This window comes from Coenobita brevimanus, chromosome 94, assembly GCF_032717465.1.
Source record: "Coenobita brevimanus isolate Jiangsu-jjx chromosome 94, ASM3271746v2, whole genome shotgun sequence".
Taxonomy (NCBI): Eukaryota; Metazoa; Arthropoda; class Malacostraca; order Decapoda; family Coenobitidae; genus Coenobita; species Coenobita brevimanus.
The window spans coordinates 2634213-2655919 of NC_137047.1; the positions used below are offsets into that span (position 1 = coordinate 2634213).

Below are 21707 nucleotides of genomic sequence, written 5' to 3' on the forward strand. Positions count from 1 at the left end.
GACCTGCCTGTCCAAATTTTTCACATATCACCATTTCGGGGCAAAAATTCACCTTTCATGTTTTGTTGCCATATGATTTAAAGGAAAATGAAAGTACTCATGGCTGGAGAACTGCAAACTTTGTCTACCCAAAGAGAACTGAAGAATGTTAAACCCAAATTCAAAATCCGTTCATTTCGTTATGTCTGAAAACACTGGGTTTAAAACACTTGATTGGGCTGCCTCGTTCAATCCTGGCATGATGGTATTCGAGGAGTGCTTTTATAATATATCGGTGAGTATTGTACAAGACCAGAACAGTCTACCTTAACGAAATTCAAAAATAATCAATCTATAGCTTCTCAAACGTGTGTATCTCCGCGCATGTCTGTGCGTGTGTGTGCCAAACCACAAGTGATCATTTTAATCGGGGAGAGGGGGAAAAAAACTTGAGCGTAGCATCCCTAATGAAGAGTAAACCTCGGTGCATGTGTGTCGGGGGCAAAGTTTTAGTAGGGGGAGTGGTTTTATCCCCGGCACATCGATCAGGCGCATTTATCAGTCCCTGTCTCTTACACACTATACTGTATCATCTGTTTTGTCTCTCTCTATTCTCTGCCTCTTTTTCACTTCGTCCTTTTTCCTGTTCCTCCCAACCGCCCCCTACCCTCTCTCTTTCTCCTGTATTCTGCCTTATCTCTCACTTTACCTAACGCCTCTTTCATTTCACTTTCCATCTCTCTTACTTTTCTTTCTCACGCTTCCTAAGAATCTGTCTATTTCATTTTTTTCATTAGTTCACTTTGTTTCTCTCTCCTCCATCCTTCCTATGCTCCTCATATTATCCCCTCTCTCTCTCTCTCTCTCTCTCTCTCTCCATCCACCCAGCATCACCATTCACCATCTCTCATAATTCCCCCCCTCTCTCTCTTCATACTTTTTCCCCACTGGCGAGTGCACCTAGTAATTGGGTGGTTTGGATACACACAGGCGGTAGTTAGTAATTGCCAGCCTGGAAAGTCGCAATGCAGGACTCAAAAAATAAAATGAAAAAACATGGACGCTGCACGATACTGTATTTTTATGCATCGGTATACAATGTGGGAACTAACGAGCGGCGGCGGTGGTGGTGGTGGTGGTGGTGGTGAATGATGAGGGAACGTGGTGTGTGGCGGTGGTCGTGGAGGCGGTAATGGTGGTAAGTGATGAGGTTGAAAGTTGGTGGTGGTGGTAATGGTGGTGAATGATGAGGATGAAGGTGGGTAGTGGTGGTGGTGGGGATGGTGGAAATTATGGTAGTGAAAGCAGAGGTGGTTGTGATTAGGATGATGGTGCTAGTGGTAGTGACTGCGATGAGAGTTGTGAGGCCGGTGGTGGCTGTGGTGATGCTACTGGTGTGTAAGGAATGGTAGCGCCGATGATGGTGGTAGTGTGGGTGATGATGAAGAATGGTGATGGCAACAGTTACTGAATGACGATGAATGGCTATGGAGAATGATGAGGAATTGTGGTATCTGAGATGGTGATGAAGTTTGATAAATGGGAGAGGTGGTGGTGCTGATGACAGCACATGATGAAAAATAATGGAGTATGCAGTGACGATGATGATGATGATGATGATGATATTAAGCGTGCTGGTGGGAAATGATAATGAATTGTGAAACTTCGGATGCTGGTGTGTAAACATGATGAATGAATACAAAGGGAGGCTGTGGTGAAAGTGATGACATAGTGGCCAGCGAGCCTGTGAGTTGGGCTGTGACTGTGGTGCGGTATTGGTGAAAATGAATGATAAAATGAATGATACAGAAGTTAAGTGGCGGTGTGGATTGTGATGGACCTGCTGCTGATGTTGGTGGGGTTGGATTGTAATGATGTTTTCAGCGGTGGCAAAGTAAATGATGAGAGATGATGTGATGGTACAGATGAAAGTCATGAAAGCGGAGAAAAAGTTGGTTTGGGATAGCGCTGGCTGGTAATGACTGATGGAGCACGACGATGGCGATGTTTAAGATGAGCTATGACAAACATAATGGTAAATATGGGGATAATATTAATTTTATCTCTAACGGTTACGAAAATAATTGTACTGCGGATTTTACAGGTAGAGTTACCCCTTTCACTACCACATGATTTTGTTCAGCTGAGAGCAATTCTAGTAATGAGTAGGTATGTAGAAATCTGTCTCAAGTAACTTTTGCAATGCTTAAATTATCCTTAACATCACAAACTATCTGGATCTAGCCTGAGTAAAATACCCAACTGAGTCCATGGCGGCGAGAGGGTTACTGGAGGTTGCTTAAACAGTATTTCCATCTGCGTCCTCCTCTGGGCAAAGACTAGTGAGCCTGTTCCCGAGGTTCAGTACTACAGCCACACAGAACAAGAGATTAACCAACAGCACCGACTCACATTATCACATGGACACTAATACTCATTCGGGACTGGCGTGATGGAAGCAGCAGGTCTCTGTTATATGTTTCGGCGGGGCAGAAAAGATATGTAGTAAAAATTACGCTCCGTATCAACCACATTTTCACCCTGCTTACTTAAGATGATCAGATGTATTGCAGTCAGACAGGCAGGGCAGTGGAGTTTCGATGGGGTAGCTAATTTGGGAAACTCTGGGTTCTCTCCTGCAGATATCAAAACCCTTGCCAACACGCTTTAAGCCAGCGTGGTGGGGTGGGATTAACCATTATGAAAATTATTAAGACCATGACTTCTATCCATTGCAGTTCAATACTTTATCCTTTCAAGCACCACGTCTTCCATTAAAAAGCTAACAAATAACACCATGCAGGTCGAAATGCTGTGAACACTATATCTTCCCACACCGCAATTTGAATTTATTTACCTATGTCAGCCTGGAAAAAAGCAAACAACATAAGCCAAATTCTGTTGCTTCTGTCGAGGTTTGCCTGTGTCTGTCTGTCCCTATGTGTGTATGTACGTCTTCGGGTAACATACAAGGTAAATAACTGGTGACAACAACAACATCTAATTAACTGCAGCGAAAAAAAAATCGGGGTGTGGGGAACAAGTGATTAAATTTTAGGCCAAGAAGTCAAAGGTTATGGTCTGACGAGGGGATGTTGCTGTCTTGGAGGAGGTATGCGCTCTCTTATGGCCTCGTTTTTAATTAGGGCAACACTTATGAAGGGTCTAAGTGTGAGGTATACAGCTGTCTGCCCAAATGTATCAGAGTTAAGAGCAGCTGAAAAAGAGTGCTCATGGAATCAACAATGTCTTCTCAACAACATCGATGTCGTATGTATGGTTGTAAAAAAGTGACTCTCTCTCGCTCTCTCTCTCTCTCTCTCTCTCTCACACACACACACACACACACACACACAGGGGCAACCGGAAGGAATGACTGAAAAGACTAGCGGATAGACGTCGTTAAAACCATTGTGTACTTTTTCCTCTCTCTCTCTCTCTCCCTCCCGGATAAAAAGGAGCACCATTCGAGAGAGAGAGAGAGAGAGAGAGAGAGAGAGAGAGAGAGAGAGAGAGAGAGAGAGAGAGAGAGAAGACACAGACTCCAGCCCCCCACTAATGCCATTGTGCGGCGGTCAAAAAGTCACATCTCGCTAGGATTAAGTCGCACGATTATTTGGGGAGTGTCGGGGAGGGTGAGGAAGGGAGAGGGAGAGACAGGAAGGGAGGGAAAGGAAGAGGCGGAGAGGGAGAGGAAAAAGGGGCAGAGGGCGAGAGGAAAGAAACGGAGAGGGAGAAGGAGAAAAGGAGGGAGGGAGATGCGGAAAGGGAGAGGAGTGGATGATACAGCGAGAAGGTGAAAGGGAAAAGAAATAGGATGGGAAGAGGGAGACACAAGAAGAGGGCATGAGGGAAAGGGAAAGGGAGGGAAGCGGAAGGAGGGAGGGACGGAGGGAGAGGATGGGAGGAAGGGCGGTCAAAAAGTCACTGTGTACTTGGATTGTATGATGTATGAAATGAAACAGAAAAATATATCTAAAATTTCTTTTAACCAGAACATATTTTTAAAACACACACACACACACACACACACACACACACACACACACACACACACACACACACACACATACACACACACACACACATAACATGAACTTAACTTTATAACAAATTCCCCATGCATAAATTAAATCTTGGGTACTTTGGAAACCCCTATTATCGACATGACAAGGCTACACTCATTTCAAACCCCTGCCTGGTCGTCTGCATCACTCAGTTCCTCCATCAGTGAAAAAGCTCCCCCGACCCTACGCCTGTTTAGTGAGTGCAGATCCTGTTTCCCTAATTGTCGGAGGTAAATGAAAGGACCAGTGAAGTAGGGTAGGAGAACGGGGTGAAGGGGAGCGAAAATAAAGTGAGTGGAATACCTACTGACTAAGAAGAGGGCTGGGAGGAGCGATGAAGATGTGTGGAAGAGTGAAAGAATTATGCAAGGAGAGGGAAAAGAGTAGGAATTTTAACCATGAATGAGAGAAATGGGAAGAGTTTAGGAATGAACCACCACCATCCCCACCAAACTATACCATGCCCATTACCACCATTCTTGCTACTTCTCTTCATCATATCTCAACCACCACTGCTCCCTACCTCCACATTTATCCCTCACCATCGCTCTCCGTCCTCATGACCACCATCCTCTTCCTCCTCCTACATCATACCTTCATCACTCTTCTCCATCCCCTTCTCATTACCGTCCTCCCTCATGACAATCCTCCTCCTCCTTCCCTCCTCCCTTGTCACCAACATCTTTACCGCACTCTTACCTCTTCACCATTCTCCTCCATCACCTTCCTTCGTTCACATTACACTTACTTCATTAAATTCAATCTCCATCATCATCGATCCTCCCCATTACCACCATCCTCATCACCCTATCCATCTTTTCATCACACCTCTTCATCACCATACAGTATTTTAAGTCCCTTCACCATCATCCTCACCACTCTCCACTACTTCACTGCCCTCCATCCCATCACTACCACCCTCCATCCCATCACCTCCACCCTTCATCTTCCCATCACCACCACTCTCCATCTCCCCCATCACCACCACCCTCCATCTTCCCATCACCACCCTCCATCTCCGCCATCACCAACACCCCACCCTCCATCATCATCCAGGCGGCCCCTTATCTTCGCTAAACAAGTGACTTAATCTGCTTACTACCATTGTCCCCACCCTCTCTACCATGGCTGATCTCGGGGCCAATATCGATGGCTGCTGCTGCCTCGTGTTATGGTGTGATGTGTGTGTGGTGATAGGATGGTGGTGATGTGCTATCATGGTGTGTGGTGATGTGGTGTGATGGGGTATGGTGCTGGTGTGATGGTATGCTGCTGGGATGTGCAATGATGGTGTAAGTGTGATTATCTGGTGTAATGGTGTGGTGCTCGGGAAACTTGATGGATGTGATGGGGTGGTGTCATGGGTGCAGGTGTAACGCTGGTGTGATGTGCGATGATGTGGTGTAAGTGAGGCATGTGTTGGTATGATAGCTATGTGATTGTGTCGTGCTAAGATGATGTGCAATGATCTGATGATTCTCTCTCTCTCTCGCTCTCTCTCATTCAATATATTTTCTTCTCTTTTAATGTCCATCCTTGCCAATTCCCTATTTCCTTCTAGATCAAAATTAACGGTATTGTGTAAAAAAAAATTACGGCAAATATTGTCTGATGTTACCGTCATGAATAACAAAATCTGCTGTGTTCATACCAACCCTTATGTTATGTAAATAAAAAAAAAAGTACTTCTAGGTTACGGGAAATAAGTCTGTTTATGAATAATGGTTAATAATGAAGAAAGAGCACGTATAATTTTATTTAATGTAGTGCTGCCAACTTCCTCCTTCACCTTTATCATTGTTTTTCTCTACCCTCCTTTCTTTATGTCTTTGATCCTTCCTGTCGCCTTTTATTACTCTTCTATCCACTTCAGATGGTTTTACACTGGGTGGCAGGTCTAATGGTTTCTTGTACCTCAAGAAACCATTTACAACGCTGGGTGGTAACCATATAACCAAAATATCAGGGTGATGTGGAGCTTACTCTGGGGTCCCTGTTAAATGGACGGAGAGACACAAATGCGGCGTCCATCCCTGACCCAAACATCCACACTGTTTCCAGCGCCTCACTGCTGAGAGGCGCTGTCTACCACAAGGGAATATCAGTTCTCTCACTGACGAGATGGCTCCTGTACTTGCCTGCGGTTGATGGATCTGCTCGGCCACACAGACCAGGGTTACTTAACAACAACAATAACAACTGCAACCTACGAAACTAATGGCCAGTACTGCCAACTATCTCCTGTCCCTTGTCTATGACCCTAAACCATTTTCACTTTATCACGCCCCTCTCATACTTACATCACAAACAAAGTGGCCAACCGTGTGCGTGTTCGCCATATATTGGTGTGAGGGTCTCAGAGAATGTCTTGCCTAGCCTATACCCAAGTGAGATTACGCTTAGCGCACGAACGCACACGTGCTCATGTACACGCGCAGTGAAGCACGCACGCACACACACACACACACACACACACACACACACACACACACACACACACACACACACACACACTGCAAAGCCACCCCAATCAATCTTACCCAGTCCCGTCACACACACACACACACACACACACACACACACACACACACACACACACACACACACACACACACACACACACACACACACACACACACACACATACACTCTCTCTCTCTCTCTCCTTCCCAATCAGTCACACCCAGTCCCCACCCTCTCTCCCCCTTCCCTGCCAAAGCCTCTCACACTCTTTGATACCCCAGACACAATTAATATGTATGTAAATCCGTTTAGCACCAGACAGCGCACCCTTAGCCGAGATTCTGCCGGCGACGAGGGAGGGGAAGGAGAGGGGGACAGAGAAGGGAGGGGGAGAAGGGGGTACTTGAGGGGAGACTTCGCTATCGTCGTCAGCAGCCACAGCATTACCCCACAACCTTCCCTACCACGCATTGTTCCTACTGATGTACGGCACTGATCACTGGCCTGGGGGTCGGGGATGGAGAGGGGGAGGGCGATGTGGTAGGAGCATGGAGGTGTGGGAGATGGATGAAGGGGGAGGGGGAGTAGTGAGGGATAGAATGAGGAAGTGTGAGGACAGGGAAGATGGAAGGTAAGAAGCTAGGATGAGAAAAAGTAAAGGGTAAGAGCGTGTAAGAGAAGGTGCAGAGTGAATGAGGGTGGGGAGGGTGAGAATGAGGAGGGTGAAAGATGGAAGGGGAGGAAGAGTTTGAAAGACGCCAATAGAAATAAATGAACGGGGCAATAGTGCCTGACGAAACTGAGAGGGATCTACTGATAGGAAGATGAGAGAGTGGAGCAAAGGGCATGAGAAAACTGAGTGGGGTATACAGTGAACGTGGGAAATTATAGCAGTGGAAATAAAAGAGAGTTGGATGAGGATGTGATGTGAGTGTGGAAGAGGGATACATCATAAATGAGTGGGGAAAGAGAAATGGTGCTGGGATGAGACTATAGGGTGAAAGGCAAAACAGTGGGATAGCTTTAGTACTTAAAAGGGAAGAAAGTACTTGGCCGTGATATGAAGTCTGGGGATAGGTGAAGCTAGACTACGATAATAAATAGTGGACAAAGGATAGGGATGACGACATGGGAAATGAGAGAAAGTAAAACGACATTTTGAAAAGATAAGTGAATGAATTAAAGACGGAGAGAGATGGATACTGAGGGAACCAGCGTGTTAGAGATTGATATGTGAAAGGGGGATGGCTGAGGGGGTTCGAGAGGTGGTGATGGAGAGAGAGGCAAGGAGGCTAAGGGGGAATAAATACCCGAGACAGTGAAGGTGGACAGAGGAATCCTAAAAGGTAGGGCATACCGACGAAGTGGGGGATGATAAAGAATGCTGAGGAAGTGAAGGTAAATACGAAATGATTATGAGGGAGTGTGGGATAAGAGAGGAAGGATGCTGAGGGAGTGGGGATGAGGGAAGGGGAAGGATGCTGGGGAAGTGGGGGATGAGAGGGGAAGGATGCTGAGGGAGTGTGGAAGGAGAGAGGGTGGGATGCCGAGAGAAAGTGGGATGATAGAGGGAAGGATGCTGAGGGAGTGTGGAATGCGAGAGGGAAGGATGCTGAGAGTGTGTGGGATGAGAAAGGGTAGGATGCTGAGGGAATGTGGGATGAGAGAGGGAAGGATGGTGAGGCAGTGTCGGATGCGAGAGGGAATGATGCTAAGGGAGTGTGGGATGAGAGAGGGTAGGATGCTGAGGGAGTGTGGAAGGAGAATGGGTAGGATTTGAGGGAAAGTGGGATGAGAAGGAAGGATGCTGAAGGAGAGCGGGACGAGAAAGAATAGGATGCTAAGGAAGTGGGGGATGAGATGGGGAAGGAAGTAGACGGATTGAAGAAACGAGTGAGAAAAGGATGTGGAGTGGGGATGAGAGATGAAAATATGCTCAGTGAGTGGGGGATGAAAGGGAGGATAGAGATGGATCGGAGGAATGAGAGAGGGCAGGATGTGAAGTAGGAGATAAGAGAAGCTAAGATGCAGAAAAGAATGGAGAGAGAGAGAGAGAGAGAGAGAGAGAGAGAGAGAGAGAGAGAGAGAGAGAGTGTAAAGGATGTCGAGGAACGAAGGGAGAGATAATGACGAGAAAGATGGGGCTCAGTAATATGAAAGGTAATCTATAGACTGTACTGTTTGATGGTCGGGGAGTAGGAGGGGAGTGGGAGAGTTCGTATGATAAGTGGTAGGGAAGAGGAAAGGCTGAAAAAGAATGGAAGAATTTAAAAAAGTCACAAGTTGATTAGAGATTGTCTAATTAACAAGCATGTGTGTTGGTGATGGAAAGAGGAAACCGGTGAAGAGGCAGGATGGGGAAAAAACAAAATAAAAACTCGGTACACAATAACAGAGGAGACTTTACAGGGCAGAGTAAATAAATGATGCAACGGAAAGTATACGGAAGCTCCAAGTAGCAAAGATATACTGCACACGATGAGTAAACGAAAAAATATACCTTAACAGCAAGAGGGAAAGCAACCATCGCCTCAGAAATATACACAACCAATTATAGCAGTGTCACAGAGAAGCAGACCCAGTTAAAATATACGAGAAACTTTGCGCCAGGGAGTAAACAGGCGCCAGGAGTGCACAACTAGGCACAAACGCTCAAAAAAAGAGAAGGAAAAAAAGACACGAACGACGAAAGCAACACGAGCGGGGCGGCCGTGGAAGCAGCACCGGTGGACACGACTATACACCGGTCGGTAATCACCCCCCCATTCCATCGGACACCGTAACAGCCGCGCCCAGTGCCATCACCGGCCCCATTGCCACGCTATAAACGTCCCCCATTAACTACCGCTACATGTCGCTCCGCAATCGCCCACTACAACTATGCATCCCCCGCGACTCCCCGAACCGTGAGTGTTGCTTTATGTCGCCGGGCCTTAACTACCGCGGTCGTCACAGCAACTGGGCGAGGGCAATGAGCCGGGTTAACTGTTGTCCCGAACGAGCTACAACGTCCACTCGCTGATTTTGTTATGATTATGGGGCCCAATGGAAGTAGGAGGACAGCGTATAAACTCAAGCTCACGCAGATATATTGAAAGTAGTTATTTTTACCTTCCCCTCTCCCTCCCTTACCCCCTAGCTCCTACCCTGATCCACCTTCCCCTTCCCCCTTCTACCCCTTCCCACCTCCCTACTCTCTAACCTCCTTCCTACCCCTTACCCCCTCTTTTTCGCCTCTACTCCCCCCTGTTCCTACTCTCTGCCTCCCCACCCCCCCAGCACTTGTTTTGTTTTCCGTGTTAAAACTGCCATAACAAGTCACAAATTAACTCGGCATTCATCCGCTTGCTTTTTTCGTAGAGAGAAGCAGTGTAGTGGACAAGGGGGCGACCTTCTTCCTGTCTGATTGTTTGTATAACTTGCTTCTTTGCTGCCCTCTCTTCCCCGTCCATGAGCATACTTAGCTGCTGTACTATCAAGAGTAAAAGTTCGCTGAAAGTCCCTTACCATCACTGTGTCCAGCCTTCCATATTTCTCATTCCTCCTCGCCCGTCAGACAGTATACGGTACTTTTTTCTCATAGTCTTTTGCTGTGTAGATCATTTTGTTATAGTTCGTACGCCACCTTCCAACGCCACAGTCGATATGGAAGTGTTGGAGAACTTTAGATCGTGATCGTAATTGAAATCAATAATCCCTTTACATATCTGGGGTTTCGAACACAGCAAGCAAGACTCCAAATTGCTTGATTATTACTGATTGGGTTGGCAAAACTTCTTCATGTTTTGGCACAGATTCCATACTGTGGAGCGGATACTGACGAGACTGTACAATACTATCAATGGTAACAATAGGCTACATTAGACTACAGATTACAAATACTTTCCATTTCTTCTTTTTAAGAGAATGGGAAATGGAAGATGATGATGATAAACCTGGCTCAGTTTCGATTCTAATACTATTTACCCTCGACATTTTCAGAAAATGTCACATTTAAGGTTTTTATTCGGTTGAGAGAAACTCGGCCACCCAAATGGTAACATACACAGAACAATAAGTACGTCTGCGGATGATATATTTATGGATCAAAGTTCAAAGAAACAATTACCTGTATCAGTATTGATGTCTCAGTACATTAATAATATAATTTGTGCATCTAGACTTGAGAAATGAAATGACAGACACCGGAATATACGTACATTTATTAGTTATTTGTGGATTAGAGGTACTACATGACACAATTACATGCATCAGAGTAGTGTCATTAAGTCCAACATCCCCGGGTTGGATTTCACACACGAGGCCCCATTTGCGACAGGCAGAACCCGACCCAACTCAGCCCTCGCCCGCCGCCGCCACCCTACACTTTCCCGCGCTCTCCCTCTGTTTACCTTGAGATTATGAGGGGAGATGGCGCTGTAATCACCGCCGCCATATTGTCCGCCCGATGCTTACCCTCTCTCCCTGGGATTGGTCACGTCGTGGAAGTCTTACGTTATCTGATTCTCCAGGATTCTCAGACCACTAGATAAAAGTCACAAACGTGGGATCCAACGCCCAGAGCTGCAAGAATCCAATACCTTATCTCAACATCCTTACGGTATCCAGGTACGGTTATAAGATCGAATCCCAAGCTATACGTGATTCAGTCGCCTATACTCCAGCCGAAGGATTGTGGAAACGGTTCGGAACGCAGGCAAACCCGGTGGCTGACATGGACTGGATTAGCACATGTCATTTGGTTGAACGTGCGATAATGAGCGAGCGACACTCCTCCCGCGTAAGGATGATTGATCGTGTTCACATTGTAGCGGCCATTTGTTGGTTTTGGATGGCAGACTGACTGGCTGCCTGGGTGATGATGTGTGATGGTGCGGGGCGGCAGGAGAGACGGACTGGTGATGTGGTGGTGTGGGGAAATTGGATGATGTGATGGTGTGGGGTAATAACTGGGTGATATCGTGGTGTGGGGAGACTGACTGGTGATGTGACAGCGTGGGGTGACTGACTTGTGATGTGACAGCCTGGTGTGACTGACTGGTGATGTGACAGCGGGGGGTGACAGACTGGTGACGTGGTGATAAGAGGTTGCAGACTGGTGACGTGGTGGTGTGGGGAAACTTTCTTGGTGATGTCATGGTGTGGAGAGACTGACTGGTGTGGTGGCATGGGGTGACTGATGTAATGGTATGGGGTGCCTGGCTGGTTATGTAATGGTGTGGGGAGACTAACTGGTCATGGTAAGGGGAGAGTGAACTGTGATATGATGGTGTGGGGAGATTGACTGGTGATGCGATGGTGTGGGCAGATCCAATTGCACCTCTATGGTCCGCATTTTCGTGGGTTTATAAAGCTTACTAACACCCTTCAATCACTCATTTATTTCTACATAGGCCAACACGGTACGTGTAAGATTTTCGTCTCAATCAAGCCCGCATCAGAAAGATATGAACATGGTATGGAGGAAATTTGAGGCATAAGAAGAAACATAAATTGCTAAGGAAGAGTATTAAAATTTTTACTTTTGTGTATTTATAACTTCCAAACTAAATCGCCAAGGAAGGTGTTAGAAAGCTTCGTGTGGCGACGGGAATACGGTACCTGTTTCTGGTGTGGCTCTGAGTCGTCCTTCTAGAAGCTGGTACGGCAGCCACATTCTTGGCTCTCCCTCTCTCATTCATCAAAATTTCTCAAACACACACACACACACACACACACCAGAAATACATGCATCATAATCTAAATGAAATAAAATCACAATAAACTCTACAGATATTTCGCACATAACTATACTAGAATGCACTCAGAGCGCGCAATACAACCTATTACTTAAATACAGTACCAACCTCCGTCCAACGTCGCTGGCGGAGGTATATAATTTAACTGTCTTAGTTTGCCCTCGTTCCACAGTCACACAGAAGGCATACCTCCGCTGACCAATGTAAAATTTATTACTTATTCCTGCATTCGGATCCCGGTACACCTCAAAATATAACAAACTCTCCTTTGACCCAATATTGCAACAAACGTAAAGACACGGGTGAATACATGAAATGATGATATGCCAGCCTTCGAAATATACTACTCCCAGTCACCGTCCTTTCCTTAATCACACCGATATAGAGAGGCCCCTTCACAGCAGCCACTTAAAAACCTATACACATCGCTAGACGTATTATCTTTTTTGTTCCCAAGAGATGAAATATGTACATGATCCATATAATATTTCCTGCTGTCACGTCTCTCGAAAAATGATGAAAATTATGAAACGGCAATGTCCTGACGCTGCCACAAATCACAACTAGACAGAAGGCCATTAACAAAGCCGAGGGGTAGTTCGTAGAGCAATTAGAGACGAACCGCGAAGCCAAAGGTAATCAGAAGAGGGGGCAATTATAGGTAATGGGACAATAAAGAATGAGGAGAGTGTGATTAGCGAGATAAGAGGCAGAGGGAACAATAAAAACGGAGGAAGGAACGAGAGAAAGAGGAGGGAAAAAGATGGAATGACAAGAGGAGGAGGAGGAGGAGGAGGAGGAGGATAAATAGTCTAATAAGTGAACCGTAAAAACCGATGAAAGGCGAATATCAAAGAAGAATAGAAGAAAGCAAGGAAGAGAGAGAGAGAGAGAGAGAGAGAGAGAGAGAGAGAGAGATAAGCGATGCAAGGAGAGCTCTTATATGGTAAAGGGCAAACCAGAAGTGAAAAGAGAAAGAAAGGGCAGAAGAAGGGAGTAGGGAAGACATGGTTAGTACGCCAGAAAAGGGAGAAAAAAGGGAGAAGAGATATAAACTAAGATAACTAATAATTAAAAAGGGGAGTGAAGTAGATGAAGAAAGCAAAGGGCGATGCAGGGAGGAGGAAAATAATGGTTAGTGTGTCTGGAAGCGAAGAGAAAGAGAGAAACCAAACGAAACAATGTGAGAAAAACTGGTGTAGTAAAAGACAAACTCGGAGCAAGAAAAAAACATAAAGAAAAAAGAGAGTAGAAGACGCGAAAAAAATAAAAGAAATGAGAGAGAAAAAAAGGGAGTAGAAAAGAATTAAGAAAAAGGGTGAAGAAAAGGGAGAAGAGAAGAAGTAGAATAAAGAAAAAGGGAGTAGAAGAGGAGTAGAATAAAGGGAGTAGAAGAGAAGGAAAAGGACAAGAAAAAGGGAGTAGAGGGGAGTGTAAGGCGTGGTCAGTAAGCCAGGGAGGGGGTGGGGTAATCTGGGGTGTTGGGCTGAGAGTGAAGTCGGCCCTCTGAGTAAATACACCACACTACTCCATCTTACTCCCACACACACACACACACACACACACACACACACACACACACACACACACACACACACACAGAGGGAGAGAGAGAGAGAGAGAGAGAGAGAGAGAGAGAGACGAGGAAAACTTAGAAACATAAGAGAGAAGAAAAGGAAGGAAAGACAAAGGAGGTAAGAAAAAAAGGGAGAGGAAAGGTGAGAAGATGAAACAGGGGGAGGGATGAGAGAAGGAAAGAAAAGCTAAATGTAGGATAAGAAGATAAAGAGGGAGAAAGATAATGAAGAGAGGCAAGAATGAGAGGTGGAAGAGATAATGGAGAGGAAGAGAACGAAGGGAAAGAAATAAAGAACACAATATGAGAAGGGAGGAAAATGAAATGAAGGAAACGAATAAGAGGGCTATATAAGATGAAAAAAAAGAGGAAAGAATGAAGGAAAATAATGAATGATGAAAGATGAGGAATACGAGTGTGGACGAAAGTGGAAGAATTGGAAAAGCGAAAAGTGAAGGAATGAAACTGGAAAGAGAGAGAAACAGAGAAGTATACAGAGAAAAGAACAGAACAGAAGAGGAAAAAAAGGAAGAAATAAAGAGAGGTGGGTGAGGAGGAGGAGACAATAATATAAGGGAGGAAGAAGACATGCAGAGAAAAGAGTGGAAATTAGAAGGGAGAAAAGAAAAGGAAGGGACAAACAGAAGAATGTATATGAATGGGGAAGAAGTGGGTGATGAGAAAAGGAGTACAGAATGGGCAGGAACAAGGAAGAATAAAGAGGGATGACGAGAGAAAGAAAGAGGGTAGATGAGAAAGGAAAAAAAAGAGGGTAAAGGAGAGAGAGAGAGAAAGAGAGAGAGGGACAAAAGAGGTTGGATGAGCGGGAGGGAAGGAGGAAGGGAGGGAAGAAGGTAGATTATAAAAAGGAAAGGAAATGGGAGGGAAAAGGATGAGTGTAGATGAGAGACGAAAAAGAACATAGGAAGAAGGTACAGTGCATGAGAGAAGTAGCAAGAGGAAGAGGAAGAAATAGAAGAAGACAGATGAGAGAAAGAGGGTTGGAACAGGGTAGATGAGAGAAGTGAGGAGGAGGAGGAGAGGGAAAAGGGGGGAGGGAGGGGAGAGTCTGAGTCAACAGGGGTGTCTGAGACTGACCAAATACTTCCACAAAACTTCAATTACTGGCGAACCCGGGGTCTCGAGGTGGTGTGCTGGTGTTGTGGTGTGTCGTGTGTGGTGTGATGATCTCGAGGTGGTGAGACGGTGACGTGGTGTAGTGCTGTCGTGGTGTGGTGCATGTGGAATGGTCATGATGGTGTTATGACACTCTAGTGTGATGGGCTGGTGTCGTAATGTTATGGGGGTGTGGACTGGGTGCTTTGGTGTACCGTAGCGTGATGTAATGTGATGTGATAGGCGGTGGTGTTAGATATCGGAGCGCAGTGTTTTTATGCGGATTTCTTGTAATGGTGGCGTGTATAGTAGTGTCTGTGGTGACATGGTATTGTTTCGTAGTAAGGGATTGTGTAGTACTGTCACGGTGCTGTGGTGTGGCATGATGGTGTGTAGTATGGTGTTGAAGTGTGGAATAATTGTGGTGGGGTGGTGCTGTGCCTTGGTTATATGGTAGCTTTCTGGTGTAATGCTGTACTGGTGTATTAATGGTGTGATACCGGCGTGTATTTGTATTGTGGCTATTGCAGTGGTATGGGAGTGGATGATATTCTGACTGTGGCGATAGAGCAGTGATGTGGTTGTGAAATATACATAACAGGTGACTGCTATAATCGAACCTGGGTGGTACAGTACAACCATAAGAATGAAGTGTGGCCACAAGCTTGGAAACTAACTATGCAATCATCATTTTAAGCAGTAAACTCGAGTCACAGGTACATAACTCAAAAGTCTATGCAGATACTCACACAAGTCATCGTACACATCTCTAGATTTTTTTCTCCCTGCATTCAGTGGGTATCCCTAGAATGGTAAATTGAGAATAAACGCCCCCTCGTATTCTCTGCGTGGTGAAGTCAGTATATACAGTTTTTCACTGATATACAGAACTCGATACCTTTATACGTCTTTCCCCCTGCTTACGATCTTCAATCCTTCAGTTGGACGGACTCTGTGGCTTACTTCTGTAGAGGGAATAGTTTTACTCTTTGCTTCCGCTCTGTATAAAATGCTAGTGCAACTCCTGCTATTACTACTAAATTATTAATAGGAGATAATAAAATATACTTCGCGTAAATCACCCTTCTCATTGCCCGAAAAAAAGATACTTAAACATCCCAGTTCTTACAGTGGATAATGGCATGTGTAATTCCTCCTTCGTCCTTTTCAGTGCTTCGGCTGGAGGGTTTAGTGGCAGGGAGAGAGTGAGGGAGGGATCGTGGTTTACTGTTCTTATTGCAGCTCACAGAATTATCAGTAACATAGTCTTCATTGTTACAAATAGCCTCGAAAGGACCATTAAGTCTGTTGCTGTTTGCCTTCCATTGTATTCCTCTGAACTCTCTATCCCCCCTCCTCCTGACCCCTCCCTCCCTCAGCCACCCTCACCCTCCATCCACCCCCCCACCACCAAGAATAATATAATATACTTCTCACAATCCCACCACTGATAAACCGGCAACCCAAGGAGTCGACACCACAGGGGGGCCTATGTGGTGTGTCCTGGTGCCGTGTCCTGGTGCCTGGGTCCTGGTGGCGGCGTGTCCTGCCCTGTCAACATGCCCCAGCCCCTCGTTAACCTCATACTTTTCCGTGGGGCGTCTGGGATCTCACGCAGCACCCTTGTTTTTATATATTTTGGGTTTGATCTTCCTCTTACTCTGCACTCTGGTTCGTGTGTGTGTGTGTGTGTGTGTGTGTGTGTGTGTGTGTGTGTGTGTGTGTGTGTGTGTGTGTGTGTGTGTGTGTGTGTGTGTGTGTGTGTGTGTGTGTGTGTGTGTGTGTGTGTGTGTGTGTGTGTGTGTGTGTGTGTGTGTGTGTGTGTGTGTGTGTGTGTGTGTGTGTGTGTGTGTGTGTGTGTGTGTGTGTGTGTGTGTGTGTGTGTGTGTGTGTGTGTGTGTGTGTGTGTGTGTGTGTGTGTGTGTGTGTGTGTGTGTGTGTGTGTGTGTGTGTGTGTGTGTGTGTGTGTGTGTGTGTGTGTGTGTGTGTGTGTGTGTGTGTGTGTGTGTGTGTGTGTGTGTGTGTGTGTGTGTGTGTGTGTGTGTGTGTGTGTGTGTGTGTGTGTGTGTGTGTGTGCAGGGATCTCACACACACACACACAAGTAAGGTTGCTACTGTTGCTGAGGTGGGTGGAACAGTTTTTTTGGGTTCCATCTTGGTAAATAAATCTTATAAGTTACGCGGTAAGTTTATCAACCTCGATCTAAATATAATGAAGTAAAATTGATGACTATATTAATTTCAGTGTCAATATACCTGTAAAAACCGTGGGTGCAGATTTAGCCTCAAGGTGGGAGCATTAACCTTTGCCTCGACTACAACTAAAAGACCTGAGTGATGTGGTAGTCCCTCAACTTGACAGGGGATTATTTCAAGTGGATATATTAGCCTCTACATAAATCAGTAAAGCTGGGGAATGTGATAAAACCCATAATACATTTTGTAAGACTGGTGGATGTATCACCCATGTCAAATTTCCACACTATAAATGGCGGCATGTCAACCTCTCTTTCTATCACGGTGAGGAGGTCATATATACAGTAGATGCACTAATCATTAACCTTTTCAACCAGAGGACGTCAGTTACGCTTTATTCTTGCTACCAGTCAATGATTTTAACACGTTTCGGAGAGATATTTCGATGCAGAAGAATTACACAACAGTTCTCATTAACCTCTTCATTAAGAAAGGCAAGATGAGTGAAATCGTTTGAAAGTAGCAAAGAATCACCTGGTAATATACATGATATGATTCAATGGGATATTACTGGCATACATGACGAAACCCTAGAGTAGAATATCACAAAATGGCAGCTATATCAACCAACTCTTGTACCCTGGCGTATAGATATGTTAATGTTGTGAGGCAGAGCGAGGTGAGGATGGTGTGAGGATCATGGCGTCGGTGTGTGAAAAGAAGGATGTAGCAGACACAGGCTTCGTGACCTGCCCTCTTGTTCCCTTAACTCTCCCTCCAGCCCTACCCTTGTTCTCCCCATCTCTCCCCTCCTCCCCCTTTCTTACCCTCATGTTCTCTCCCTCCATTCTTCCTCTCCTTCTCACTTTTTTCTTTTTTTTTGCCAATTTCAGCTGAAGGGACCGGTGGGTGAGAGAGTCTTTATATTTGGTTATCTTTGTCTTTCACCTACAGACTTGTTACGGTAGCTATAGCCTACACTATAACAAACAACCTCGAAAGGACCAACAGGAGTGGTACTGTCTGCTTTCCTTCCTTCGCCTCCAGTTCTCTCTCTCTCTCTCTCTCTCTCTCTCTCTATCTCCTTACCCCTCCCTCTCCCCCTTCTCTCTCCCTCCCCCCTCTCATTTTGTGGCCTCCCCCTCCCCTTTTGTCCGAAGCTGTGAGAGGGGCGTGGGTCGTGTTAGGGGCGGAGGTGATTCATGAGTCCTGCAAGAGAGAGGTGCTGTATTGTTGGGGAGGCAGGCAGGGAGAGAGGGGAGGCAGGGAGAGAGGGGAGGAAGAGTGGAGGCTAGGAGAGAGGGAGAAAGAGCAGTTCGGGGGAGAGAGGGGGGAAGAGAGAGACGGAGGCAGAAAAATTGGATGAGAAGGGATGCAGGGAGAGAGTGGCTGGCAAAGATGGGAAGGAATGAAGATGAGGTAAAATAAGCAAAGTGAGTGAGTGAGAGAGAGAGAGAGAGAGAGAGAGAGAGAGAGAGAGAGAGAGTTTCTGACAGGTAAAGGAACTCATTGCAGACACTAGTAAAACAGGTAAGTAGGCCTAATGAAACGAAAATGCAGGTAAAGACAAAGAAAGTAAACCAGACAAATGGAACACAGGCAGCAATACACTGATTTGATCTTTGTTAGACTACTTGCTCGTCCTCTCCCGTCTGGCACTTTATACAGGTAAGGGAGCATAAGACCTTCACTGCCAGAGGTCCTTCTTAAGCTGGTGGAAATCCTCTTGTTTAAGCAAAGAGTATAAAAAGACGTCATCATAGAGAGAGGGTTATTGTACTCAGTGAGGTATTAACTCTCTCTCTCTCTCTCTGATCCTGTCGAGCTGCTATCCTTTCATCCACTACCTTGTATCTACCAGAGCCCACACAATAAGGCCTCCCTCACCCCCTCGCTTCCCCCCACTTCATCCTCTCTCTCTCTCTCTCTCTTCACTTGCCCCTTTACTCTGTTCACCCTTACTTTCACTCACCTCTCACCCCCTCCCGTTTCTCTTCACCCTTTCACTCACCATCCCTCACCTCATCCTCATCCCCATCCCTTGCGTCCATGATTAGTGATGGCCTGGCCTCGAGGAGTGGGGAGTGGGGGAGTGGGGAAGAGGGGTGTGTGGAGAAGATGGAGTGGGGAAGAAGGGGGTACTGAGAAAGGGTGGGAAGTAAGGCAGTGGATAGAAAGTACGAAAGTGAGGGAGGAAGGAAGGAGAGGGAGTGGGAAGGAAGGGGAAGTGGGGAAGATGGGCGACTGGGGAAGAGGTAGGAGTGGGGAAATGAAGAAAGGGGAGTGGAAGAGGGAGAGAGAAAACGGGGGAGAGGAGGGGGAAGAGGGGAGAGAAGAAAAAGGAGAGCGAAAAAGGAAGAAGGGATGGGGAAGAGTGGCGAGAGACTGAAAGAGGGAGAGGCGAAAGTGGGGAGAAGAGCAGAGATGAAGAGGGGAGAAAGGGAAGAGGAAGTGCGGAAAAGAAAGAAGGGGAAAGAACACATGAAACATACACTAGGTTATGCCAGAACGTGGGAGTTTATGGAAAAATATTCATAAATTGGTCATAAATATACGAAGATGAAAGCCCGGGAAACGATCACATCATATATACATAAAAAAAAAAAAAAACTGAAGACAGTGTTGGGAATAAATGAAATCGTACAAAAAAAACAGGATATATAATAAGGAAGAATGAAAGTCACCCCGAAATAGACCACCACCACCACCACTATCATCATCATCATCATCATCATCATCATCATCACCACACTGCTCTTCCCTAATAAATAAATAACATAAAGATAAATAAAACGTAAAGGAGATGAGACCAAGAACTAAGAAAACAAAACAGCATCACACAACCAAAACCAAAAATTCCCTCACTGGCAGTCCATCAGTAATTCATGTAGCAGCAACCAATGATTCAAACATGAGAGGACAGGAAGGAAAATAAAATGAAAAAAAGAAGCCACCAAGCCATGTCATCAACCACTGAATAAGAGTCAAGAAAGTAAAATAAAATGTCATTAGGAATTTGCCATAACTCAGGAGTGTATGACACAACATTAAAAAAACAACAGCTGATTGAACGAAAAAAATCGTCTGGCATAATGTGAAAGAAAAAGGAAAAGGACTAACATGAATGAATAAGGAGGATACGAGGCGACTAATAAAAAGAAAAGGAGGAAAGAAAAAAAAAATAGCTGATCACAGAAACACACCATCAACTACAAGAGGAAAGAAAAACTGAAGGGGGTACATAAAAACAAAAACAAAAGGTCTCTCACAAATCACCATAAACACGAGGGACAGACAGCAATGAATAAAACAAGAGACGCATAAAAGGGGAAAGAAAAGCTGACCATAAAAACAAGTCGCCAGTCAGAGTAAAACAGAAAGAAGATGTAAAGACTGACAGACAGATAGAATGAGAGACAATGACAGACAGACAGATAGATAGACAGATACAGATGTAGATACAGAAAAACAGATAAGGAAACACAGCTGTAGACAGATAGACAGAAAGAGACAGATATAGACAGATAAAACAGACAGACAGTCATAAAATACAGATACAGACTGACAGACATTTCAAGCACGAAGAACATCAAAAAATTAAAGTCGAAAAAAAAAAAATAATAACTACAAACCCAAGTCGCTAACCAACACAAAAATACAGGAAGGACTGGCGGTAATATATACAGTAAATCCCTATTCCCCTTACTTCATCCACACATATAGGGAAAAATATTTAAGAGACCAGGAGGGATGAAGTCAAGGAAAAATCTATAAAGAAATACACGTCATCAACCATAGCATGAAAGCATATGAACAGGATCACAGTACGAAATATATCTAATCTGTCGAAAATCGTTATAATGCAAGAAAGTAAAGAAATGAACAGAGTTGGTAAAACGATGACACGAAACCAACAAACATTAACATGGTCGTCAGTCAGAAAATGAAATTAAATAATTCGGGCGATGATATTCAGTAAAAGGCAATAACAAAAAGCTTCTCACAACGTCTGAGGATAGAAATGAATAAAACAGCGAATAAATACGGAGAAAGGACAAGAAAAAAACATCCTAGAGCACACAAGTCGCCTATCGGAAAGTGAAAGTAAAACAAAAGAGCAAAATTATAAAGTATCCAAATCTCTGCCACAGTTCAAAGGAAAGAACATTGTAAAGTATTTAATTCCCTACTCCTGGACGTGCTAAAAAGAGGACTCATAAGGAGAAATTAATGCACACAAAAAAATTATCCCTCGCAGCTGTTAAAAAGATACATCACACACCTGAGCATCGTACCTGTGTTTCAGCGGGGGGAGGAGGAATATTAACAGCCAGCCTCACTTCAGTTCACAGAGTCCAGCTAAAGACTAGACAAGATATGAGAGAGAGAGAGAGAGAGAGAGAGAGAGAGAGAGAGAGAGAGAGAGAGAGAGAGAAATGGAGGTTGGGGAAAAATGTGTGGAAAGAGAGGGAGAGGGGCTGGGTGGTTGGGTAAGAAAAAAAAAAAGCCTGGGGATGTAATAAGGAACAGAAAAAAAAAAAGTTACTCGGAAACATGCAAAGCACAACTGCA

The 21707-nt window shown here is 45.1% G+C and overlaps 1 protein-coding gene across 1 annotated transcript in view; it reads right to left on the bottom strand.

The window, feature by feature from the left end:
• Positions 1–21707, bottom strand: part of LOC145412976 (uncharacterized) — a 79192-nt gene that overhangs the window by 57035 nt on the left and 450 nt on the right. Inside the window, exons 2-3 of the mRNA XM_080282798.1 lie at positions 14922–15107; positions 11519–11711 (exon numbers count right to left, since the gene is read on the bottom strand). Coding sequence (XP_080138924.1) covers positions 11519–11711; positions 14922–15107 — 379 coding nt within the window. The remainder of the gene's footprint in view (positions 1–11518; positions 11712–14921; positions 15108–21707) is intronic.